General features: G+C 35.2%; 1 protein-coding gene across 1 annotated transcript; it reads left to right on the top strand.

The window, feature by feature from the left end:
* The first annotated feature begins 1,405 nt into the window (after window positions 1-1,405).
* Window positions 1,406-6,832, top strand: LOC133242873 (protocadherin-11 X-linked-like). The gene has a single exon (XM_061409103.1). The coding sequence runs from the start codon at window positions 1,775-1,777 to the stop codon at window positions 2,495-2,497; it is 723 nt and encodes a 240-aa protein (XP_061265087.1). The 5' UTR covers window positions 1,406-1,774; the 3' UTR covers window positions 2,498-6,832.
* The last annotated feature ends 21,053 nt before the right edge of the window (window positions 6,833-27,885 follow it).

Consider the following 27,885-nt stretch of genomic DNA (forward strand, 5'->3'; position numbering starts at 1 on the left):
TGTGCAAAAATATAAATTTTTAAAAATGTTAATCTCAAAGGGACTTCTTTAAAGTGTCTTCTAAGTGAAGAAAAATAAATGGTTATCTAATGGAGAAAATTAGTCTTATCTGTGACAATAATTTCTGATGTATTTTATTCCTTGGTTTTAAGTATGATAGCATAATGACAGTACCTGGACTCTATATCCTGTTGAGGATTTACAGGAATATGAATTTCTATTTTTGACTTTTAGGATTGTATGTCTTAGATAAACGACCTTTTAAAAAATTATGATATAATATTCTTCATTATCGCTAATAGCACTCTGCTCTAAAGTCAATTTTAATATTGATATAGCTACTCTATCTTTCCTTTGCTAATCTTTGCATAGTATACTTATTGAAATTTGATACCTATTGGCATTTTAAAATTTTACAGAAACCTTATAAAGGAGTTTAAAAAAGTTTTATAGTTTAGAGCTAAGTATTTTGGATCTGTAATCCTTTATGTTGCTAAACTCTGATTTGCCACAATTTCAGAAAATTAGGAATACAGAAATCAATTGACTTTGAAATAATTATAGCTATATTTCATTCCTGAAACTGAAAGGCATATCTTAGAGTTCAATAAGCTATTTCCAAATTAACCTAATTTATTCTTAGATCTATTCTCAGATTAATTAATTATATTCTTAACCAAATTGTTAGCTATAATTGGTTAGTTCATTACATGTTTCTGTACTAGTTTTTCCATTCATTTCACTCATGTCAACCTTTTGTGTTAGTCAGGACCATATTTCAACAGATTTGTGTGTATAAATCATTGACCACAGCTTCCATTCACAGTCATAAACACAGTTTAAAATATCTACATTTGGGAGACTAAGCCAAAATATCCTACTTATAAAAATGAAATGCCATCCACCCACTCCTGATTATTTATGTTACTGTAGGAATTACTTTGTGACAAATCGAGTACCAATTATGAAAATATTAGAAGCCTCTGATGCATTTATATATAGATTATTAAGCATTCTTGTAGCAATATGATTTAAGTAGCTAATAAACACATGCTTTTGTGTATATGTACCACAGCTTTCTTATCCATTCATCTGCTGATGGGCATCTAGGTTGCTTCCATGTCCTGGCTATTATAAACAGTGCTGTGATGAACATTGGGGTACACGTGTCTCTTTCCCTTCTGGTTTCCTCAGTGTGTATGCCCAGCAGTGGGATTGCTGGATCATAAGGCAGTTCTATTTCCAGTTTGTTAAGGAATCTCCACACTGTTCTCCATAGTGGCTGTACTAGTTTGCATTCCCACCAACAGTGTAAGAGAGTTCCCTTTTCTCCACACCCTCTCCAGCATTTATTGCTTGTAGACTTTTGGATCGCAGCCATTCTGACTGGCGTGAAATGGTACCTCATAGTGGTTTTGATTTGCATTTCTCTGATAATGAGTGATGTTGAGCATCTTTTCATGTGTTTGTTAGCCATCTGTATGTCTTCTTTGGAGAGAGATTTGGGATAATAGCATTGAAACATGTATAATATCATGTATGAAATGAGTCTCCAGTCCAGGTTCGATGCACAGTACTGGATGCTTGGGGCTGGTGCACTGGGACGACCCAGAGGGAGGGTAGGGGAAGGAGGAGAGAGGAGGGTTCAGGATGGGGAATGCGGGTATACCTGTGGCGGATTCATTTCAATATTTGGCAAAGCTAATACAATATTGTAAAGTTTAAAAATAAAATAAAATTTAAAACCTGTTTAAAAAAAATAAAAAATAAACACATGCTTTTGAAACATAAATTTTATCATTTGTTTCCCATCTTAACAGCTGCAGAAATAACTATTCAGCCTACTGTGGAAGAGGCCTCTGACAACTGCACTCAAGAATGTCTCATCTTGGGCCACTCTGATGCCTGCTGGATGCCAGCTTCTCTGACGCATTCCAGCCCTTCACAGGCACAGGCCTCTGCTCTATGCCACAGCCCTCCCCCGACGCAGACAACTCTTCACCGACGCAACCCTCTGGTGACACAGACAGTTGCTCTCTGCCACAGTCCTCCGATGACCCAGGCTATAGCACTATGCCACAGCTCTCCACCAGCACAGACCTCTGCTCTCCACCACAGCCCACCTCTAGCACAGGCTCTTCACCACAGCCCTCTATCAGCACAGGCCTCAGCCCTTTACTACAGCCCTCCTCTGGCACAGGCTGCTTCAATCAACTGCAGTCCTCCTCTGCCACAGCCTGCTGCCCTTCATTGCAGCCCTGTACAACCACCAGTGGGTCTGCAGCAGGGTTGGGGGCAAGGTGTTGGCCCTGAAGGACTACTTTCTCTTGACCAAGGAGCACAAGGTAGTACAAGATCTCATTTTTATGCCATGTCTGAAAGACTTCATCCTAGTGATGATTCAATTAAAGTCATTCCCTTGACAACCTTCACTCCAGGCCAACAGGCTAGACCCTCTAGGGGTGATTCTCCCATTATGGAAGAACATCCCTTATAAAGCTAAAACAGCTACTTCACATTTTCCAACAAGATGTTTATAATCAAAGTTTGAAATCCAATTTCAGTGAGTACTTCAAATTGTTGGATTTGTAAATAGCTATGTAAATAGAAGCCCACAACAGAATAAAGTCTAGAGCTAGACCCTTAGTCAAAAGTTAAAAATAAATTTACAGTTTGATTAATTATATTTCTATGTATCACCAATTGGAAATTGGAACAATTATAAACCAAAATTTAAAAAAAATAGTATGTACAATATCTCCAAAAGTGAAATTATTAAGTATGAATATAAAAAAAACTGAATGCTGAAAAGTGAAAACTGATGAAAAATTAATGATAGCATAAATGAAAAAAATATGTATTTAAAAAGAAAAATTGAAAAAAGTCACATCCCTTTGTACAGAAAGTCTTATCATGACAGATATTACGATATATATATTACTTCTGATGCACTGTATTTTTTTTCACCAACATCTTCAATATTACTTTTTCATTCTGTTTTTTCTGGACCCAGTATGTAGCCAATGGAAAACTAGCAAATATCTGATTTTCCAAGAGTACCTTTATTCCATCTAAACTTTTGTTTAGACAACATTAGAAGGTGTAAGTACAGTAACATTTTGCCTTTTAGCTTGATATTTGTTGTTGTCTCCACTTTTTTGTTACTAGTTTTTTTGCAAAAATAAACAGTAGGAAAATGTAAATATCTCATTTTTTGGTCTCTATTTTCATGTTTTCTAGTTTTATTTTAAGAATATATTGTTGATATACTTTTTATATATATTTTCCCAATAAAGGACTTATAAAAACTTTATAGATTTCTGTCAGTAACCTATTTCTCTACTCTTTAGTAGAGTTCGAGACACTAAAGTGCAATAACTGTGCCCAAATTAGGCAATTAACTGCTTTAAGGGCCTCTTTCTTTTTTTGTTAAATTTATCTTTGTAGTTTAGTGTAAAGTGCATCAGAAATCATGTATCTGCCATCTTAAGCCTATATTTCATTATCAATTGGGCCTTATCTTCTGAAATTTGTATATAACAGACTAGAAAATCACAAAGAAGGTGGATGTACTGAACACTTAACCCAAATAAATATAACTGTAGATAAAACAACATACTAAACCTTTAAGACTAAGGGATTTTTATCATTCTAGCGCAACCTACTGAAGCAAAACACTGATAATAAGATGAAAGTCAGGAAGGAACCTTTCAAGAGACATAATTATAAATGTATATCAAATGTGTTACAGTATAGAAGTTTAAGGAGATGTGCAGAGGGAGAAATGAGGTTCATGACTGCTTCTTGGGGTGGAGAAGAAATACCCCCAAAACACACACACACACACACACACAAAAGTCTCATATATGAAACAAAATATGTCATTCTAAGCAAATAATACATGAGTAATCCTAGGGAACATTAGTTTCCTTTTGTTGTATATTCTTTATTTTATTTTTTGCCCTCTTAACTGGTTGTGATCTTCTATGTGCACATTTCATCAATTTACAGAAACATCATCAACTTAATTTTCCTTCATAACAAAACTGAGAAAATGTCTTGTTTCAGTTTTACACTAAATCAAGAGACAATTGATGCTTTAATTGGGATGGGGGGCATGAATATTTCTTCTTGATTAAATTAGATATAGACTTTGTAATGTGTAACTTAAAGATATATAATTTATTATTAAACTGTGTGTAAATGTTGTATTATAAACTGTGGTAAGTGTATAGTTTTATTGGTGAAGGTTTCCAGTGAATGTTGAGAAAGTTTCTCTTAATATGCCCAGCAGGCTACATAGTGTTTTGAGACTATATTATTCCCATTATGAAACTCTTTAAATCTTGTCTGATTTGGTGTGTAGATCTTCTTAACTTTTAACTACTAGAGTTTAATTACTGAAATTTCAAATTAATTAATATTACTGATTTTTCTTCCCCCTTTGTGTTTGTTGATATTCAAAGGGATTTGGAGCATTCTGGTATTCTAGGAGCATGTGAGTCCTGAAGGATTGATGATGTTTGAAAGTTTACTGAAATATGACCACATATATGTGTTGGTATTATTGTTGCTATGGCTGATGAAGATTTTAGACCTGGGGAATACGAAAAAACCCAGAATGGCAAGATCAGTGCTTCCAGTAGATTTTAGAATGTTTTTCTCTCTAAAACTTGCAAAGTTAATGTGAGCGTTTCCTCTTCTATTTTAGTTATTCCTATAGTTTCCTCTCTACATTCTTAGTTAAGATCTACACACACAAATAAATAAAGTGATTAAAAAGGAGAAATTAAAAGACTATTAAATAATGTCAGTAGTATGAATAGTTACTAGCTATGTTGAAAATCAGAATAAAACCAAAGTCAGATTTCTTTTTTCCTTAGAGTGTGATCTATTTTGCTATATGGGTGGCTCTTAAATCCTCATGTAAAATTTGTGAAGTGTTGATACCTTTCCTAGATATATAGGAATGAACAAATATGCTTTTATTGCCCTTTCTATTTCTGATTATACCATCAGACTTAGATTGTGTTCAGAATATAAAATGACTGGGCACCCTCTTCTGGGTTTGTACCAGAGAGACTTTAAATGGAAGCAGGCTCAAAGTAGCCAAAGAGGCAAGGGGTGTGAGCCCAGTTTTTCTCCCCTGTGTATTCTCTTCCTAAGCTTCCACTAGGTCTGGCCTTGGCAACCTGTTACTGCCAAGGTTTCAGATTCAATGAACTATTTATCATCATGTTGAAAACTCTTTCTTTGGGTGGATGGACAGAGCTGTAGATTGACAAAACTCACAGATATTTTTAATGCACCAAATTTAGTCCTAGAACTCCAAATAGGCTTATTTTACTAAAAAAAAAAATTTCCTTTGAAAAAGTAAGATTTGATTTACTTATAAGAACTTACAGTTGAATGACAAGGACGGTAATAATATGTTCAATCAAACTTGTTCTTTTCTTTTGGCCATGTACAATCAATGTGATCATTAATTTACTAGCTATAATGTTAATATACCACATTTGTAAGTATGTATTCAAACACTGTGTATCTTATATGCTAAGTGCATACACATTTTTTCTTTGAACTTATCTTCACGTTTTAGCTAATAATGTGTCAATGTATTAGAAACAAACTTACATACAGTACAAATGATGTGATAAATTTAGAGTACATTTTGTGTAGTCTTATTTAATTATTTAACATTTTGTTTTTGGTAATGTAAATTTGGCTAGAAAAATGTCATTGTTAAATGATCAGTGTTACTGTGTATTGGTGACAGTTTATGAAGAGCCTCTGTCTTCTTAAATATTTGCCACACACTTTCATTGAAGTGGAGAAAAATAAACTCAAAATATCACACATTCTGCAATTCTATAAATGCAGTCCTGTCACAAGCAAAAAAAAAAAAAAAAGATCCTTTGCAGTCATGGGAAAATTAAGTTTTACCCACATGCATATTTCAACATTATTTTTTTGTTGTTTATATTAAGTCTGAATGTGCATATATCTCCTAATTCACATTTATGAATATGAATATCTTTTTGTTTAAACTTTTTATTCTCTTGTGATATATATTTTCCACTATGGTTATCATCTCTTGTTCTTTACTATTTGGTTTCATATTTTCACATTTGGTTCCAAATCAAATTTATAGTTATATTTATATTACCTTTTCTCACAATCATTAGACACTATTTTGGCTATTTCCAACTGGCACAATTGCCCTGGAAAACATGGGAGTAGGAGAAGCTGAACTATATATGAGCAGGAACTTTTTTAAATTAACACACCAATTACCACTCCAGTGGAATTTTATGCAGAGGCCTTAAAATATTAACTCATAGTCACTTTTTTACATTAACCATCCATATTCTTTCAGTAAATATGATTTATAAAAGCAGTGCAAGTTGACATCAATAGAAGTAGTAATGAGAAGGCCACTCAGAAAAATGTGTGTGCAAAAATGAAAAAAAAAACATGAAGGCAATTGTTTAGTGATTGTATGTGATACTTTTTCAAAAAAAAATGTGTAAAATTTATGCTATCCCTGCTTAAAATACTTGGAATTTTATGAAATATGTATTTATGTTTGTATTTTGAGAAGATTCCTCCTCTGTGACATCATACAGCATCTAAAAGTAAAGAGTATCTCAAAGCAGCTCTATCCATGCTTTGGAAGTGAGAGGGTTGCATATTGTATGGTGTAGGAAGGCAGTATGTAGTCCAGTGGAAAATGTGTATTAATTGTTCAATATCAGATTCTGTATTGCATGCTTTCTTATTCATTATTATAGGTATTAATAAAGCTATGAGAAATAAAAATGCATATTTATTATGCATATTTTTTCATTTAAAAGTAAAAGGTTTTATTTTATTTTAAATTGTTCTTAAAATATATCTAGGATAAAATATACCTTTAGGTGGAACATTTCAATGAGTTAGCTTAATTTTTGTTTACTCAGAGATTCCCTTCAATTTAGTTTTTTGAAATGAACATTATTTCACCCACTTTTCAAAGCTGGTAAGTGATATTGTAGTGTTTTAGAAAATTTATTTTGTATCTTTCAAGACAAACTTAAGATATATTTATTTATTTCATTAGGCCTATTGTCTTATTTAATGTAAATTCCACCTCTGGATTTATGTACACGACCCTTGAGGATCCAAGTGAAACTTCTGGAAAATGCTGATAATATTTGTGGAACAAAGTAACTTCATTCCTGGCTTCACTTTCAACTTGGCTAAATGGAGAGAATCCCAGTACTTTGAAACCTCTTAAGCTACACAAGATCAGTAAATACTTGATTGTACTTGGCATTTTTATTAGTCCTTAAGTTTGAACAGATCACATAATCTAGTGCTTTTTGTCTTCTTTCTTTTCTCACCCATCTTTCTGTAATTGTTATATTAATTTGCTTATTCCTACAAAAGGTTAGGTGGCTTGGAGGTAAAGAATCCGCCTGCAATGCAGGAAACATGGGTTTGATCTCTGGGTCGGAAAGATTTCCTGGAGAAGGAAATGGTAACCCACTCCAGTATTATTTTTCTTTTTTAAAAAATAATTAATTTATTTTAATTGGAGGCTAGTTACTTTACAATATTGTAGTGGCTTTCACCATATATCAGCACGAATCAGCCACAGGTGTTCAAGTGACCCCATCCTGAATCCCTCTCCCACCTCCCTCCCCATCCCATACTTCAGGGTCATCCCAGTACACTGGCCCTGAATGCCCTGTCTCTTGCATCGAACATGGATTGGTGATATAGTTCACATATGGTAATATACATGTTTCAATACTATTCTCTCAAATCATCCCATGCTTGCTTTCTCCCACAGAGTCCAAGAGTTTCTTTTGCTGTCTCACATATAGAGTCATCGTTACCATCTGTCTAAATTACATATATATGCATTAATATACTTTATTTTATTTAGTTTTTTTTTTTTTGAGTAGGATCACATTTTATTTTATTTTTTAAATTTATTTTATTTAACTTTACAATATTGTATTGGTTTTGCCATATATCAAAATGAATCTGCCACAGGTATACATGTATTCCTCTTTCTGACTAACTTCACTCTGTATAATAGGCTCCAGCTTCATCCACCTCATTAGAACTGATTCAAATGCATTTTTTTTAAAGCTGAGTAATATTCCACTGTGGATATGTACCACAGCTTTCTTATCCATTCGTCTATCAATGGACAACTAGGTTGCTTCCATGCCCTAGTATTGTAAATAGTCCTGTGATGAACATTAGGGTACACGTGTCTCTTTCAATTCTGATTTCCTTGGTGTGTATGACCAGCAGTGTGATTGCTGGGTGGTATGGCAGTTCTATTTCCAGTTTTTTTTAAGGAATCTCCACATTGTTCTCCATAGTGGCTATACTAGTTTGCATTCCCATGAGCAGTGTAAGAGGGTTCCCTTTTCTCCACAATCTCTCTAGCATTTTTGTTTGTAAACTTTTTGATTGCAGCCATGATGACTGCTGTGAGATGGTACCTCATTGTAGTTTTTATTTGCACTTAACTCCAGTATTCTTGCCTGGGAAATCCCATGGAGAGAGGAGCCTGATAGGCTACAGTTTATGGGTTGCCAAGAGTTAAATAGGACTGAAGCAACTTAGCAGGAACACCTGCACTAAAGGTTAGCTGATGAAGGAATTAAAAACAAACATTTAATTCAAGCAAAACTTTAATCTTGCAAAAGAAGATTGGAATTTTAGAAGTATACTATATGTGTAGGTTAATTTGTGGTATTTCTCAGCTTGACTCCAGCCATTTGGGGGGGTGGGAAACAAGCTGTAGTGAGTAATATGTAGATTAGAGATTACCAGGTTAGAGATATATATTATCATAATAACCTTGGCAAGAACTCTAAAAACCTGAAAAAGTTAATATGGGAATTCATACTCTGTAAATGGGGGGAAAACTGCTCTAAAGGAAAAAAAAATACTAAAAATGTATATTTCAACAAATAAAAATATTGTGAGCTAATATTTAGTTTGATTAAAACCACTACTGAACTTGTTGCTTTTATTGCCAGAATTGGCCACATTGATTTATAAAATAAATTTTTAATGGTGTAATGGAAATGGCTCCAACCAAAACAAAACACAACTGTGAAACAGCCAAGTAGGTACAGAGTTTAATTTCTGTAAGTTGAGTTACAAACTCCATAGCCATTTCAAGTATCTGAGATTCTACAGTTTCATAAACACAGCAAAAACTTAACCTGTACACAGGGTTTATTCCATTCTTGTCTATCAAAATATTCTAAAGTTGATTGGGGAAAACAGAAGTTAAAAAATAATAATAATAAATAAAGACAACCATAAATGGAAGCTTAACCCTGTCAACAGCATACGTAACTCAGAGATCTACTAGTAGTACATTTTCTTCATAAACAATTTTGAAGAGTTTCAGATTTACAGAACAATTGCAAAGATAAAACAGTACCCAAATACTCATACCCCAGTTTCTCCTATTATTAACATGATATACTTGTTGCAATTAATGTGCCAATATTAGTGTCAATATTATTATCAACTAAAGGCGACTCAATGGGTGTGAATTTGAGCAAACTCCAGGAGTTAGTGGACTGGGAAGCCTGTCTTGCTGCAGTCCATGGGCTCGCAAGGAGTTGGACATAACTGAGTGAGTGAACAACAACAACAACAAAACCCATAGTTTATTCGATTTTCTTAAGTGTTTTGTTAATGTCCTTTTTCTGTTTCAAAATCCCATCAAAAAGTTTACATTACATTTAGTAGTCATGTCTCTTTAGGCTCCTCTAGACGGTGACAATTTCCCAGACTCTCCTAATTAATGATGACCTTGATAGTTCTGAGGAATACTGGTGTGATATTTTGTATAGAACGTCCCTCAGTTGAGATTTATCTGGTGTTTTTCTTATGATTAGACTAAGGTTATAGTTTTTTGGATGAATGCCATACAGGCAAAGTGCCTGTAATCACATTTTATGAGTTATACATGATGGTACACTATGTGTTTTGCATCATCTCACTTTCTGCTTGGGTTTTACACTTCACCATTGAATCAAAGACATACAATTCTTCAAGTGTTTGTTGCATTCTGGCTCAAGATATACCCACAATGTTCCTTCCATGCTCTAGAAGTCCATGGGACAATTCAGGATATGTTCTTTTCTAAATTCCCACTTTTTGCCAAGATTACTCCCATGACATTTCATTTTAATAGTTTAGTGTCTAATAAGGCAATTTTGAATAAAATATTAAGAGAAAATAATAAGTAACCGTGTTCCCCTTCTCACAGTTTCTAAATAATGAGTGTTGTAGTGGTGTTCCACTAATGATGAAAATTTCAGGAATCATGGTATGTTGTGATTTTTAATAAGAAATATATATATATATATATATATATATATTCAAATCTACCCCTGGATCCTGGCACAGAGATCCTAAAACCCTTGCAAATTCCTAAACATAACACTAGAAACATTTTTTTTGGTTGTGTCAATATTTGGTCTCTGGCCCTTGTTCCTGACACAGAGCTCCTGAAAGCCTTCTAATTTCTTGAGCAGTAAGACTGTCCTTTGTTCTAATGAGGTAACTCTGAGTGGGTTTCTGGATGGCTCTTGAGTGAGATCTTGTCACCTGAAAGACCAAGCTATGATTGGAAGCTTGTAATTTTCAGCCTCACTCCCACCTCCATTCTCTTGAGAAAAGATAAGGGTTGAAAATGGAGTTAATAATCAGTCATGTGTATGTGATGAAGCCTCAATAGAAACTCAAACATGATCAGGTTGGTGAACATGCAGAAGTGCTGGGAGAGTGGTGTGCCTGGGAAGGGCATGGAAGCTCTGTTCTCTTCCTCACATATTTGTTCTTCACATCTCTTTCAATGGGATGTTCAGAGGATCCTTTATCATATACTTTAATAAACTAGTAAGGGTAAGCAAGTGTGTCATTGAGTTCTGTGAGCTCTTCCAGCAAATTATTGGAGCCTGAGGAGGAAGACCCTCCAATCTGTAGCTGGTCATTCAGAAGAACAGGTAACAACTTGTGCTTACTATTGCTGTCTAAACTTGGGTGTGGGAGATAGTCTTGTAGGACTGAAGACTTAAGAAATCTAATGCTATCCCTGGATAGTTAGTGTCAGAACTGAGCTGAATTGTAGCATATCCAGATGGTGTCTCACACAGAGAATTGCTTAGTCTGGAAAAATACCTTCCAAACATTTTGTGACTAGAAGTACCGGAAGTGAAGTATTCCATGTGAACAGTAAAGAAGACATACAGAAAACAGAAAAAGAGAAGAAGGTAGAAAACTGAGGTTTTGCCTTTTATAATGGCAAGTACAGACATTGAGTGCTTAGACACGCAGGGAGCAAGTACAATACAATAGGTGAATATCTCTCATTTCTGAGGTTGGGAACAAAAATTTCCAGATTCTAATTTGTTTTGGCTTTGTGAAAAAGTGTAGATAAATTGATTATTACTTGATAGATTGGTGCTTTGGAGCTCAATTTTATCTACTATGGGGTATTCACTAGATACTCTCAAGGGAGAAATGTTACTGAAGATTTATCTAGTGAGAGAAAACTGCTGGCCTCTTTCTTAAGTTTTTTTGTTGTTGTTGTTGCTGTTTTTTTTTTTTTTTAATTTTACACCTAAAACAATTGGCTCTTTGACACCGTATATCTGGAAGTTACAAAAATTTATTACTAAACAGTGCTCTCAGTGTGGGAGAGGGAAGCGATTTTTCATAAAATAAAAGAAAAAAAATCGCAGCTTTCAGTTTAGAATGCTTTTATAAGAACAGTTCAAATTTATAGAGCAAATAACTCTCCAATAGCCCAAGGTAAATTTTTTTCCACTGCATTCTTTATTCATAGAAAGAAAAAAAAATTCCTGGATGATATATGTGAGTGCCTTTTAGCACAAAAATGATAATGCGTGTCACTGTATATTTTTCTATGAAAGCATTCATGTTGTCAAATGCAATGAGACTAACAGCCTAAGTCTAAGTCACTACCCATTTCCAGTACTTAACATCATTGCAATTCAGTTATGTGCCTGAAGGGAGCATTTGTTTAGAGGATCAGCCATCAACTCCTCAGAGGTTTAGTCTTACCTAGTTGTGTCTAGTAAGGTGTCAAGAAAGATTTTGTTACACACAAGTCTGTTTCTTAACCAAGAATGACATTGAAAGAAGTTGAACTTTAAATATAAACAGTAAAGATACAAAGTACTTGTTTTGCCAGACATCCAATTGGAGGAAGTATTCAATCATCCTAATACACTTGCCTATAGTGTGCTGCTGAACAAGTGGAAAAATCTAGGAAATGGATTATTTATTTAGAAAATCTTATTGTCTATGTCTCTGGTTAAAATATTTTGCACTAGATTTTATAACAAAGTTGATTCCAGCAAATAGATTTGGTAGGTAATCAAGGCAGAGTACTGAGATTCTGTGATGCTTAATTTTATGTGTTAACTTGGGTAGATCACAGTACCAGATAGTTGGTCAAAGAGCAGTCTAGATGTTGTTGTCAGGTCTTTTTTTTTTTTTTAACATGAGATTAACTTTTAAATAGGAAAACTTTGTTAAAACAGATTATCCTCCACTTTGTAGGTGGGCTTGATATAAACAGTTGAAAGCTTTAACAGAAAAACTCCTGACCCCCCTCTGAGGAAGAGGGAATTCTGTAAGCATACCACCTTCAGACTTCAGGTTCAACACCATTGCTTCCCAGGGTCTGCAGGCTGCCAGCATACATTCATATTTTGTTAGCCTCCAGAAGTGTGTGAGCTAATTTCTTAAAATCAACCTCTTTGCTTCTGTCTCTGTCTTTCTCTATATATATACTTATATATATATTTATGTGTTTGTGTGTGTGTATTCTATTGATGCTGCTTTTTCTGGAGAACCCTGTTTAATACATATTTTAATTTAAAAAATGCCTTAACTAAGATCTGTCATACAAGATCAGGCGCAATGAAGTGCTGTTCCATTCAATATTCAGCTTCTGAGAGAAGTATGTTCTATCGACATGTAAGTCGGTTGAACTAGAATTCAATCTGCCTCCAGCAATTACATATGATTTAATTCTAAAATCACACAAATCTAGGCCCAAATATCAGTTCTTTCCCTTGAAAGCTAGATTACCAAGGGGTAATTTTTAAATCTCATTTTTCTTGTTTGTAAAATGGAGTTAATATAGGTATATTGTAAGGAATCATAGCAATATGTGATTTATTAACTTTAGATAAAGAAAGGAGGAACTAAAGTATTTTTAAAAAAGTGAAACAAATTTTCTTCTGGAGTGACAACTATATATAATTCATCTTACTAGGCTATTACCTCTTTTCATTCAATGGTGAAGTAAAATAAAGAGAAATGAGCTAGTCAACCCTAGTCTGTCCTTAGAGAGGGTGCCTCAGCTCTGACACTTGAAATCTAACCACCTTATGAAATGAGTATGTTAATCACCCAAAGAAAAAAATGGCCTCTCATTCCATTGACCTTGAGGCATTTTTGAACACATAAGTAGATCATGGTCATCATATTGCAAATAAAGTTTTACACTTAGGACAATATTGGTGAGGAAGAAAGCAGAAAAGGAAAGAATTTAAAGAAATATTTAGATAATGAACTAGTGAGGCAGGGAAGGAAATAAGAAAGGGTTGAAAGAGAGAATTTATGATTCAGTGGGTATTTATGAGAGCTTATGACATGGAAGCCACCTTACCAGATGACCCCACCTGCCTGTTGAGAAATGTGTAGGCAGATCAAGAAGTAATGGTTAGAACCAGACATGGAAAAACAGACTAGTTACAGATTGGGAAAGGAGTACGTCAAGGCTGTATATTGTCAATCTGCTTATTTGAATTATATGCAGAGTATATCATGCAAAATGCTGGGCTGGATGAAGCACAAGCTGTAATCAAGATTGCTGGGAGAAGTATCAATAACCTCAGATATGCAGATGACACCACTGTTATGGCAGAAAGTGAAGAACTAAAAAGCCTCTTCATGAAAGTGAAAGAGAAGAGTGAAAAAGCTAACTTAAAACTCAACATTCAAAAAACGAAGATGATGGCATGCGGTCCCATCACTTCATGGCAAATAGATTGGGAAACAATGAAAATAGTGACAGATTTTATTTTATTTGGGCTCCAAAATCACTGCAGACAGTGACTGCAGACATGAAATTAAAAGACACTTGCTCCTTGGAAGAAAAGTTATGACCAACCTAGACAGCATATTAAAAAGCAGAGACATTATTTTACCAACAAAGGTCGATCTAGTCAACACTATGGTGTTTCCCGTAGTCATGTATGGATGTGAAAGTTGGACTATAAAGAAATCTGAGCTCCAAAGAATTGAAGATTTTGAACTGTGGTGATGGAGAAGACTCTTGAGAGACCCTTGGAATGCAAGGAAATCAAAGTAGTTAATCCTAAAGGAAATAAGTCCTGAATACCCATTGGAAGAAATGATGCTGAAGCTGAAAGTCCAATACTTTGGCCACCTGATGGGAAGAACTGACTCATTAGAAAAGACCCTGATGTTGGGAAATATTGCAGGCAGGAGGAAAAGGGGACAACAGAGGATAAGATGGTCAGATGGTATTATCGACTTGGTGGATGTTGAGTTCAGTTCAGTCACTCAGTCATGTCCGACTCTTTGCAACCCCATGAGTTGCAGCACAACAGGCCTCCCTGTCCATCACCAACTCCCAGAGTTCACCCAAACTCATGTCCATAGAGTTGATGATGCCATTCAGCCATCTCATCTTCTGTCGTCCACTTCTCCTCCTGCCCCCAATCTCTCCCAGCATCAGGGCCTTTTCCAATGAGTCAATCCTTCGCATGAGGTGGACAAAGCATTGGAGTTTAAGCATGTATGTGCAAGCAGAGGATTACTTGGGGCACTCTGGTCCCACTGCTTTGCTGAGATGACAGAAACTGGGGTAGGCACAAAATGAGTCTTTGCTGGACTATGTAAGGGCCTCCACCTTGACAAGACAGCTGCAGTTGGAGCAGGCGTTGACAAGGGGTATGCTGGCATGCCTTTAGCAGACCAGCTTGAATGAATGCCACATGCTTTCAACTGCAGCCTCTGCCTTGGGACTCAAATGTGTGCATTTGTGTGCAAGCTATCAGAGTGGAGTCTTGGTTTCCTATAGTCCTCTGTAATTAAGTCCCACTGTTTTTCAAAGCTAATTATGGGGGCTCACCTCTTATACTGGTCACTAAGGCTGAGGTGCCCAATGTGGGGTTGAACCCCTCACTCCTCAGGCACTTGTAACATCCCTCCCAGTTCTGAGTCATCACACAAGGATGTAAGGTATATGTACATACATTGATTTTTTAAATCTAAACATTGAAAATTCATTACAAAAATCTACCTTTCTCTCCTGTTTCTGTTTATAAATCCCTCTTTTCAAAGAAACAACCATTAGTAGCTTTCAAGAGACTATTTTTTTATTCTTTCCAATAGTTTATATTTTGAAATTCTTCAGTGATACAGTAAAGTTGAAGCATAGCACAATGAATAAACCTGTAACCACTCTTGCTCTCTACCTCTCTGTACACACATACACACACACACATTTGGCATGACAGATAAGTATGTTTCATACTTCCTGAAACTTTACCAGGATATACTTCAACATGTAACTCCTAAAACAGATTATACATACTATTAACATATTCCAAATACTTAGAATTTAAACAATAATCACACCTGTTAAAAGTGGGTAAGTTGGATTTTTTTGAACCATTGTAGTAGGAAGAGAGACTTAAATATAGAACTAACAACAACTTCAAAACATCAAGGGCAGCCAGATACAGATTCATAGCTAATGCACAAGGTGAGAGAGTCAAAAAATAAAATTAAAAAAATACCAAATTTAATAGATATTAAGGGTAGAGGAAGAAGAATTTGATTAGATGTTAAGGATGAGGGTATTTTTACTAAATTGTCTTAGTAAAATTCTTGTTGAAACTGGGATTGGAAGAATTCTTTGCCAAAATTGAACAAGCCTCCTAGTTGAGAATTGGGCTGATAGGAGTCAGACTACAGTTTGGTCAAGGCTGGAGTCCTTGGCACCTCTTCCACCCAAGCCAAAATCTAATCATGAAACATGCATTACATTTGGTTGTTATTAAGCTCTGTTTCTCACATATAATTCCCCCACCTTTACCTCTCTTTTATTATATGGATATTTATTTGTAAGAGTCCAAACCAGTGTTATGATTCTGAACATCTTAATTTCCCCCTAAAATATGGATGGCAGTCCTGGGGAATCACTATATATTTGGGGACTTGTATTCCAAATAAAACAACATTTGGAAATGCTTCCTAAATCCCTTGTTACTTAGCAAATGCAACGGCCTTTCAGCCTCCTGAGATACAGTGGCCAAATGGAAAGCATTTCACAAAAGTATCCCTCAGTGCAGACATTATGTCAACTGATGCGACTCTCCTGTTTGGAGGGCCCAAGATGGCTTCAGTCACATGTCACCTTGGATGCAATGGCTAGAAAGCTGCATTTATCTGGGCTTCTCTCTCAATGTAATCTCAGAACTTGTGCACATCACCCTACAGCATACAGCATAGTAGTAGCTCTTTTAACATTATGGTTCAGGGTTCCATGAACAAGGATTCTGCAATACAGGAAATAGAAGCTGCCAGTTTAAAAAAAAAAATGGGTCTAGAATCCAGCAAAGTATTGTTTCTACTATATTCTAACGGCCAAAGTAGTCAGGAAAGTGAAAGTGAAGTCATTCAGTCATGTCCGACTCTTTGCGACCCCATGGACTGTAGCCTATCAGGCTTCTCCCTCCATGGGATTCTCCAGGCATGAGTAATGGAGTGGGTTGCCATTTCCTTCTCCAGGATATCTTCCCGACCCTGGGATCGAACCTGGGTGTCCCGCATTCCAGGCAGACGTTTTAACCTCTGAGCCACCAGGGAAGCCCAAAGTAGTCAAGGGATCCATCTAAATTTGTGGCTAGTGTTATAAACCTCCCTCTCAATAGGAATAGTATCAAAGAATGTGTTGGCATATTTAGTCTGCCACATTCCCCTGTATAAATGGCAGCCCACTCCAGTATTCTTGCCTGGGAAATCACATGGACAGAGGAGCCTGATAGGCTACAGTCTATGGGGTTGCAAAAGAGTCAAACATGACTTAGCAACTAAACAATTTCCCTGGATAGATTATACTACTTAAAAAAGTTATTTTCATATTACAATGAGTTGAAAAATTTAGGAAATCAGGAAACAGATATTGGCCAAAGAGTTATATCATTGTGATAGTTCCTTTCAAATGAGCAACACAGCTTTTGTTCTTTCTCTAAAACTAAGAAACAACAGATGTTTAAATGTATCTGTTCTCCATTACTTACTTATAATTTTAGTAGATGACAGAACTCAGACTTTAGCCAAGACTTAGGACTTTGCATGGAATTTCTACAGTATGATCTTTGCAAATGAAGGGACTATTCTAATTCTTTATTAAACTATCTTGCTTAATTAAATGATTTTTTCAGGGTTATGTTTCATATTTTTTATCTTCAGTTTTTAAAAGCTCTTTGTATATTAGTGCTATTCTTACTCTGGTATACATTTTGGAAATACTTATTCTCAGTCTGTTCATATTTTGTCATTGTTAATGGTATCTTTTCAAGTGACTTTTTTAGGCAATCAAAATACCCATATTTTGCTTTACTGATTATGGATTCACTTTCTAGCTTAATAAACTTTCTCTCGTCTTATTTTTATACAAAATACTTTACCAAATTTTCTCCTAATATTAATATTTCTATTATTAATTTTATATTTAATTCTATTAAGATATCATCAATTTTATGATGTATCATTATTTTATATACTGCAAAGAGAGAAAATGGCATTGCCAATTGAACTGACACAATACTTCATTATCACATATAACTTTAAAAAATTTCATTGAAAAATGTTATACCTATTTAGATATAAAGTTTACACTATTATTATTGTGTATTTATAAAAAGGGAAATGTAAATGAAGTAAATTGATTAAAACATTTCTTTTTTCTAAAGATCTAACTGAATTGCTGATAGAACTGAAAGATCTAACTGTTCTGAATTGCTTTTCAAATTATAATCATGTATTTACCACATAATATTGACTTCTGTACCATTAGGAGTATTCTATTATCATCTGCTGCATTTTCCCAGTAGCCTCAGGCACCCATTATGTAAGTTTTAATGAGCTCTCTTTTTTGACTTTACCAGTAGATTCCAATGGGCTCATATCCATTCATCAAATTATTTTGATATGACTTATTGAATAAGTCTTCTAGGAGTCCAGCTATGTGGTCTTTTTATCAGAAAAGACAAACTTATACATGTGCAGAGAGTGGCATCTATGTCATGAGTACCATCTGTCTACAAGCCATTGCAAAACACCATTAATTATAAGGCACATTGTATTTCAAATGTTAGAAAATGAAAAATAAATATGTACCTTAAAATAGATGAAATACTGTATTTTTATAATTAGGTATTTAAACTATTTCCAATGCAATTTTATGTGATGAAAGATTTAGGGGTCATGTTGAGTTTTTGTCCTGATAAACAGTATGGAATTTGAAAAACTGATTACCTAAAATTCCTTTCTGCTTCTCTGAAGGTAGATACAAGATATAGACACCAAGTGATCAAATTATCAGGTTTACTACTGATACAGATATTAAGAAAGGAAAAAATATATATAATTCTTTGGTCAAAAAACCTTCCAAATATTCTCTGCTTACCACTGTCCTTGCCTTGATGTACTCCTTTCCCAATTTGGAACCATTGTCCCATGTCCTGTTCTAACTTTTGCTTTTTGACCTGCATACAGATTTCTCATGAGGCAGATAAGGTGGTCTGGTATTCCCATTTCTTTAATAATTTTCCACAGTTTGTTTTGATCCACATTATCAAAGGCTTTGACATAGTCAATGAAGCAGAAGTGACCACAGGACTGGAAAAGGTCAGTTTTCATTCCAATCCCAAAGAAAGGCAATGCCAAAGAGTGCTCAAACTACCGCACAATTGCACTCATCTCACATGCTAGTAAAGTAATGCTCAAAATTCTGCAACATATTAAAAAGATCATACATAATGACCAAATGGATTATATCCCAAGGATTCAAAGATTCTTCAGTATTTGCAAATCAATCAGTGTGATACAGCTCATTAACAAATTGAAAGATAAAAACCATATGGTTATCTCAATAGATGCAGAGAAAGCCTTTGACAAAATCCAACACCCATTTATGACAAAGACTCCCGAGAAAGCAGGCATATAAGGAAAATACCTCAACATAATAAAAGCCATATATGATCAACCCACAGCAAACATTATCCTCAATAGCAAAAAATTGAAAGCATTTCCCATAAAGCCAGGAAATAGAAAAGGGTGTCTACTGTCAACACTTAGTTTGGGAAGTTTTAGGAACTAGTTTTCCTTTCTCCATTGTATATTTTTGCCTCCTTTGTCAAATACAAGGTGTCCATAGGTATGTGGATTTATCTCTGGGCTTTCTATTTTGTTCCATTATTCTATATTTCTGTCTTTGTGCCAGTACCATATTGTCTTGATGACTGAAGCTTTGTAGCTAGTCTGAAGTCAGGCAGGTTGATTCCTTCATTTCCATTGTTCTTTCTCAAGATTGCTGTGGCTATTGGAGGTTTTTTGGTATTTTCATACAAATTGTGAAATTATTTGTTCTAGTTCTGTGAAAAATACTGTTGGTAGCTTGATATGGATTGTATTGAATCTAGTTTGGGAAGTTTAACATAGTTTTAAACATAGTTTTGGAAATTTTAGCCACATAAATCAGATAAGAAAAAGAAATAAGAGGAATTCAGATTGGAAAAGAAGAATCAAAACTCTAGCTGATTGCAGATGACATGATCTTTAACAAATAAAACCCTAATGATATCACCAGAAATTACTAAAGCTAATCAAGGAATATAGTAACATTTCAGGGTATAAAACACAGAAATCACTTGCATTTCTATACACTAACAATGAGAAAACAGAAAGAGAAATTAAGGAAACAATCCCATTCACCATTGCAATGATTAGAATAAAACACTTGGGAATAAATATACCTAAAGAAACAAAAGACCTATATATTGAAAACTATAAAACACTGATGAAAGAAATCAAAGATATCACATTTAGATGGAGAAATATACCACATCCATGGATCAGAAGAATCAACATTATGAAAAGGAGTTTACTACCCAAAGCAATCTATAGATTCAAAGCAATCCCTATGAAGCTACCAACTTTATTTTTCACAGAACTAGAACAAATAATTTCACAATTTGTATGGAAATACAAAAACCTCGAATAACCAAAGCAATCTTGAGAAAGAAAAATGTAAATGAAGGAATCAACCTGCCTAACTTCAGACTATACTACAAAGCTACAGCCATCAAGACAGTATGGTACTGGCACAAAGACAGAAATATAGATCAATGGAACAAAATAGAAAGCCCAGAGATAAATCCACATACCTATGGACACCTTATTTTTGACAAAGGAGGCAAAAATTTTTAGTGGAGAAAGGACAATCTCTTTAATAAATGGTGCTGGGAAAACTGTCCAACCACATGTTAAAAAAAGAAACTAGAAAACTTTTTAACACCAAGCACAAAAATAAACTCAAAATGGATTAAAGATCTAAATGTAAGACCAGAAACTATAAAACTCCTAGAGGAAAACATAGGCAAAACACTCTCTGATTTGTATCACAGCATAAACCTCTATGACCCACCTCCCAGAGTAATGGAAATAAAAGTAAAAATAAAATTGGATCTAATTAAACTTAACAGCTTATGCACAATGAAGGAAACTATAAGCAAGGTGAAAAGAAAGCCCTTAGAATAGTAGAAAATAATAGCAAACAAAGCAACCAACAAAGAATTAATCTCAAAAATGTACAAGCAGATCATGAAGTTCAATACCAGAAAAACAAACGACCCAATCAAAAAATGGGCCAAACAACTAAACACACATTTCTCCAAAGAAGACATACAGATGGCTAACAAACACATGAAAAAGTGTTCAACATCACTCATTTTCAGAGAAATGCCAATAAAAACCACAATGAGGTACCATCTCACACCGGCCAGAATGGCTGCTATCAAAAAGTCTACAAGCAACAAATGCTGGACAGGGTGTGGGGAAAAGACAACCCTGTTACACTGTTGGTGGGAATGCAAACTAGTACAACCACTATGGAGAACAGTGTGAAGATTCCTTTAAAAACTGGAAATAGAACTCCCATATGATCCAGAAATCACACCGCTGGTCATAAACACTGAGGAAACCAGAACTGAAAGAGACTCGTGTACTCCAATGGTGACTGCAGCAGTATTTACAATAGCTAGGACATAGAAGCCTCCTGGATGTCCATTAACAGATGAATGGATAAGAAAGTTGTGGTACATATATATAATGGAATATTGCTTAGCTATTAAAAATAATGCATTTGAATCAGTTCTAATGAGGTGGATGAAACTGGAGCCTATTATACAGAGGGGAGTATGTCAGAAAGAACAACACCAATACAGTATGTTAAGACATGTATATGTAGTTTAGAAAGATGGTAATGACAACTCTGTATGTAAGACAGCAAAACAGACACAAAGAACTGACTTTTGGATTCTGTGTGAGAAGGCGAGGGTAGGATGATTTGAGAGAATAACATTGAAACATGTATATTACCATATGTGAAAATGACGACCAGTCCAAATTTGATGTTTGAAACAGGGCACTCAAAGCTAGTGCACTGGGACAATCCTGAGGGATGGGATGGGGAGGAAGGTAGGAGGGGGATTCAGAATGGGAGACACATGTACACCTGTGTCTGAGTCATGTCAATATATGGTAAAAGCCACCACAGTATTGTAAACTAATTAGCCTCCAATTAAACTAAATAAATTAATTAGAAATAAACCTTTTATTTCCAATATCTTCCTTAAAGAATAGGTAGAATCTTTTTAGAGACTCATGAATCTCCTAGCTGTATTGCTCAGGAAAGCAAGAAAATGAAAATATGTGTTCAGTTTTGATCAGGAAATTCAAAACCCATTTAAAAGTTAGAAGTTTGAGTTACAGAATTATAGAAATTAAAACTATCCAAAAAATCACAAATCGCCAGTAGTAATAAACAATAATTACTACAGTATAACTGTGACTCAGAAGATGTACATATCATCAACATGGATCACTCTATTCACTTCTATGTTCACTTTAGTTAAATCATTACAGTTTTTTACTGACTTGACTTTACCCTTTTATATACTCATGAGGTAAATTTCAGTAGCATTTTGTGGAAAAAAAAATTTTATCTGACAGCAGCTTGATGTTTGCTACATCTCTTCCTTCTTGTGTTGCATCTCACAATTGCGCAGCTCAGTATTTCTTCTGACAGATTTTTCTGTGAAGTACATATTCTCAGTTGAAACAAAAATAAAATTTACACTTTGCCAAATATTTGGCAACACATTGGGAAGGATTATGGCACACATGACTCATCAAATGTCCATATCTTAGTGATGGAATTCAACACAATTTGTTCATCATAGAATTCCTGTAGTTGTTTACTAAGGTGTCTAAGAGCACCAAATTGGCTACTTTTTCATTTAGCTTGGCTGATTAGTCATACAAGCACAACTATGTGAAAAATATCAGGAAGGCATAGTAACATTGAATTGTTTCTGAGAATACTGAGAAACCATAATCTTGGAGACATTTTACCCAAGTATAGCTACTTAAATAATCCTGGGTAAAGATTCCATTCTAAAATCATAGAAAAGGAGTATTTCTATGTGACTGTGCTCATCAGAACACTAACTTTGCTTATCAAATCCATCAATATTGCTCTTCATATCATGCTGTAGCTACCTGGCATTAGTACATATATGATTTTGAGAATTACTTTCCCCGAATATTTCCTACTGCTTTGCCAAAAGAAAGATTTGTGAGTGAAGTAATAAATTATTAATGCTACATGTCATAAAGTAAAATACATTCTTTTTCAGACCTTAATTCACTAATCAAGAATAAATTAATGCATCTGAATTATTCAAAGAAGCTAAAATTATACAAATTATACTCAAATGTTTTGGATATTATATTCAAAATGTAACAAAAGATCACTTTTCACATTAATCTATACTTTACAGGTTCTTACATGGGACAGTTGACAGTGCATTCTTTATGAATTAAAATGAAACATATGTCTTATAAATTGGAAATCTTGCATCAAATGCAGAGTAGAAAGTCAGTTATCTTGACATTAAAAGGTTATTGTGCTAGGTTGAACCTCAAGAGGTCAGATTCCAAAGTATCTTGTTCCATACCTTTAGCCACACTTCAAAAAAGATTGTCATTACAATGTGATAACTTTCAGTATTAAGTGATATTTATTATTTTTCAGTGGTTTTCAATGTCTCCTTGAAAAATGGCCTCCTGAAAGTACTACATATTAACAACAATGCTTTGACTTAGTCTGTCACACTTGTGAGAGACCAGAGCTACATTAGTCTATAGGAATCTAGGATTAGAATGAACATACTTTCAAATTGTACTTCTCAGTCTATGGAATGGATATGCTGAATGTATTTTAATCGAGTTTATGTTGTTATTAGTTAATTGCTTAATCTGTTTTAGTTAAAAAAAAGAAAAAACTAGTTGAATACCACTACAATGAAGACAAAATAACATCAGAATTACAAGCTTTTTGTATTATAGTAAAATTGAGGGATAACTGTGGAGATTAAATTATTTGAGGAATGCAAATCATATTGCTTGACAACAAATAACAGTAGCTAGGGATATTATAATTATAATTCACTCATCTACATTTATACAAAACAGTTCTGTCATCTTTAAAAGATCTATTATCTGTACCTTACAGGACATGCTTATGTTATTCCTTCCATGATAGAAACTCCATTTCTGTAAAGATTCTCTGTCTCCCTTTTCATTCTTTCTTTCAATTTGTAATCAACCCTGCATTCCATAACAAATTCTGCAAAACTACAAAATTTTAGTGTTATTCAAAATTAGAAAATATATTTGAATGCCAAGGAGCACATCTATAGTTGAAAAAGTTATTGGAGTATGTGTGGGCATAAGCTTCCACTTCTTTGTCAAGTAAACAAGTTCCACATCATCATGTGTACTCTTTCTATGTACTCAACTTCTTTGGAGTTCTGCAGTGCCTATTGTTACCTTTTCTATTAGATAAGAGAGTTTTAGAAAAAAAAAATATTGGGCTGAAAATAAGAAATTGATTGCAAGACTGAATACTGAAGAGTAAATTTCCCATTTGCTCTCCCTTTCCTAAAAAATAAGTGCTACCTCCCAAAGTCTGTCTTCCAGATACAATCAATTTTTCTAATCAAAATAAGTTGAAATACCTCCAAGTGAAATTTTCTGAGTTCTAGCATATGGGCATCCACCAACATAATGACCAAATCTCAGACCAATCAAAGAAAGCTGTCAGTAGGCTCATCAGTTTCAAAATAGTTTTTAGTTCCTGATTCTTACCTTTGGAATACATTTTGACTTTTGAGGAAAATTGGAATATACGTCATCAATTAAAACAGCAAGGGATTGATGTCAGCAAGATGGCAAAATAGTAAGACCCAGTGCTTGTTCCCCAACAGAAATACCAATTTAATAATAACATATGGATCAAAATACCTTTATGAGAGGTCTAAAATTTGGTTAGGAAGCTGTATTCCAGATGAGCACAAAACAAAGAACACATTGAAATGAAAAATAAGAATACTTAGATTTATCCTAGGCTAGTTCTTTCCTCAAGTTGGCACAGCTCAATACCTAGAGAGAGAGAATGTTGGCCTGCAACTTCTCCAATCAGGGAAAAGATAGAATGGAAGATACGTCAAACATCTCAGTATTTGCATGCATTGCTGGAGAAGTTGGTTTCTGTCTTGCCTCATACCTACTGCTACTAATACTGGCATAATTCAGATGACAGGGGGCAGTTTAGAAAAAAAAAAAAAGAAATGGGCCAGACAGCCTGCAGTGGTTGTCATTGCTCTGTTAGATTGCAATCAAGTGCAGAACCCGAATATTCTCCGCTTGGAGGGAAGGAGAGGAATGGAGGATGCGTCCGACATCCTGGCCTTTCACTAGGCTGCCCAAGAGATTGTTTTGTCACCCTTCACAGGACCTTAATGGAATCAACCTATTTTCATGGAGGACACTAAAAAGAAGGAAAAGTGAAGAGTAGCTTAGTGTTCCCAGCACTGCTCTGCAAAATTGGGAGAAAGGGCAGATCTTAAGACTTCTCCACAAGGAAGGATAGAGATGAGTAAAGAGCATTCCTCTAATGTCCTGGCCCACTATATCAGTCAGATACCAGAAGGACAGAGGAGCAAAAGATTACAGATTCTTAAAACGGATAATCAACAAGTACCTACGGTATAGCACATGGAACTCTGCTCAGTGTTATGTGGCAGCCTGGATAGAAGGGGAGTTTGGGGGAGAATGGATACATGTGTATGCATGGCTGAATCCTTTTGCCTTTCACTTGAAATGATCACAGCAGTGTTAATCGGCCATGCTCCAATACAAAATAACAAGTTTTTTTTAAAAAATCACAGATTCTTCAAAATGAAAGAAACCAGTAAATCATTCTAAGTCCAAACTACATGCACAAATTCAGAGGATATACATTCATATTAATAAAAATGGTTTGAGTGGTTCCCAGAACATCTAGCCAGGCTGATTGGTGAAGGTCTTTCCTTGTCAAAGCCAGTCTGGACTTGACTGCATTCTGACTACATTCTTCAAATGTAGAGACATCAAATAAAGCTACAAGGAACACAAAGAATCAGGGAAACATGATACAATAAAGGAACAGCAACAAAAACAAAAATGTCTAGTAATGGAGATCTATGAATTATCTGACAAAGAATTCAAGATAACCCTGTCAAAGTTCAGTGAGTTATCAGAGAACACAGATACACAACTAAACAAAATCAGGAAAGTAATACTAGAATAAAATGAGAATAACAGTGAAGAGAAACTATAAAAAAAGAACTGAACAAACTAAACAGAAATTCTGGAGCTGAAATGTATAACTGAACTGAAAGACTCACTGCTACTGCTAAGTTGCTTCAGTCATGTCTGACTCTGTGAGACCCCACAAACAGTGGCCCACCAGGCTCCCCCGTCCCTGGGACTCTCCAGGCAAGAACACTGGAGTGGTTGCCATTTCCTTCTCCAATGCATGAATGTGAAAAGTGAAAGTGAAGTCGCTCAGTCGTGTCCTACTCCCAGCGACCCCATCGACTGCAGCCCACCAGGTTCCTCCGTCCATGGGATTTTCCAGGCAAGAGTACTGGAGTGGGGTGCTATTGCCTTCTCCACTAGAGGGTTTCAACAACAGACTTGATCAAGCATATAAAAAGAACCAGTGAACGTCAGTGCAATCCCACTTCTGGGTATATATCCAAAATAATTATAATCAGGATCTTGAAGACATATCTGTACTCCCATGCTCATTGTAGCATTACTCACAATAGGAAAGATACGGAAGTAATCTTCATGACCATCAACAGATCAATGGATAAGTAAAACGTGGTATATGTATACAGTAGAATATTACTCAGCTTTCTGAAACTCCTGGATCAGAGAGAAAGGATAGTTCATTACTCACAGCAATAGCAGTGGCAAGAATATCACATTTTGTATTGCTTTGCTGATTCTCAGTTGCTACCAGAGGGTTCAAAAAAGTCTGAAACGTGAACAGACAATGGGATGTATTATAGACAATGAATCTTCAGTTTATGGAACTCAAATCTTTTACAATGGGCCTTAAGTATGCCTGCTCATTTCTCTGGAGGGAAAGGCTACCTCTGTCTTCCAAGTCTCTTCTATATACAAACATTCTTAAAAAGCTAGTTCAGAACAAGAGACCTTCCTCACAAGAGATACAAAAACTCAAGAGACTCAGTAAAATGTTCTCCCAACAGAGGCTATTTTAAATTAATAAAATGTTAAAATTCAGTTCATAGGTTGCATTCAGTTTAGTTCAGTTCAGTCGCTCAGGGGTGTCCAACTTTTTGCGACCCCAAATCACAGGGCTGATCTTCAGAATGGACTGGTTAGATCTCAATGCAGGCCAAGGGACTCTCAATAGTCTTCTCCAACACCACAGTTCAAAAGCATCAATTCTTCGGTGCTCAGTCTTCTTCACAGTCCAACACTAACATCCGTACATGACCACAGGAAAAACCATAGCCTTGACTAGACGGACCTTTGATGGCAAAGTAACATCTCTGCTTTTGAATATGCTATCTAGGTTGCTCATAACTTTCCTCCCAAGAAGTAAGCGTCTTTTAATTTCATGGCTGCAGTCACCATCTGTAGTGATTTTGGAGCCCCAAAAACGAAGTCTGACACTGTTTTCACTGTTTCCCCATCTATTTCCCATGAAGTGATGAGACCAAATGCCATGATCATCGTTTTCTGAATGTTGAGCTTTAAGCCAACTTTTTCACTCTGCACTTTCACTTTCATCAAGGGGCTTTTGAGTTCCTCTTCACTTTCTGCCATAAGGGTTGTGTCATCTGCATATCTGAGGTTATTGATATTTCTCCCGGCAATCTTGATTTCAGCTTGTGTTTCTTCCAGTCCCACATTTCTCATGATGTACTCTACATATAAGTTAAATAAGCAGGGTGACAATATACAGCCTTGGCGTACTCCTTTTCCTATTTGGAGCAAGTCTGTTGTTCCATGTCCATTTCTAACTGTTGCTTCCTGACCTGCATACAGATTTCTCAAGAGGCAGGTCAGGTGGTCTGT

The sequence above is a fragment of the Bos javanicus genome, chromosome X (assembly GCF_032452875.1).
Source record: "Bos javanicus breed banteng chromosome X, ARS-OSU_banteng_1.0, whole genome shotgun sequence".
Taxonomy (NCBI): domain Eukaryota; kingdom Metazoa; phylum Chordata; class Mammalia; order Artiodactyla; family Bovidae; genus Bos; species Bos javanicus.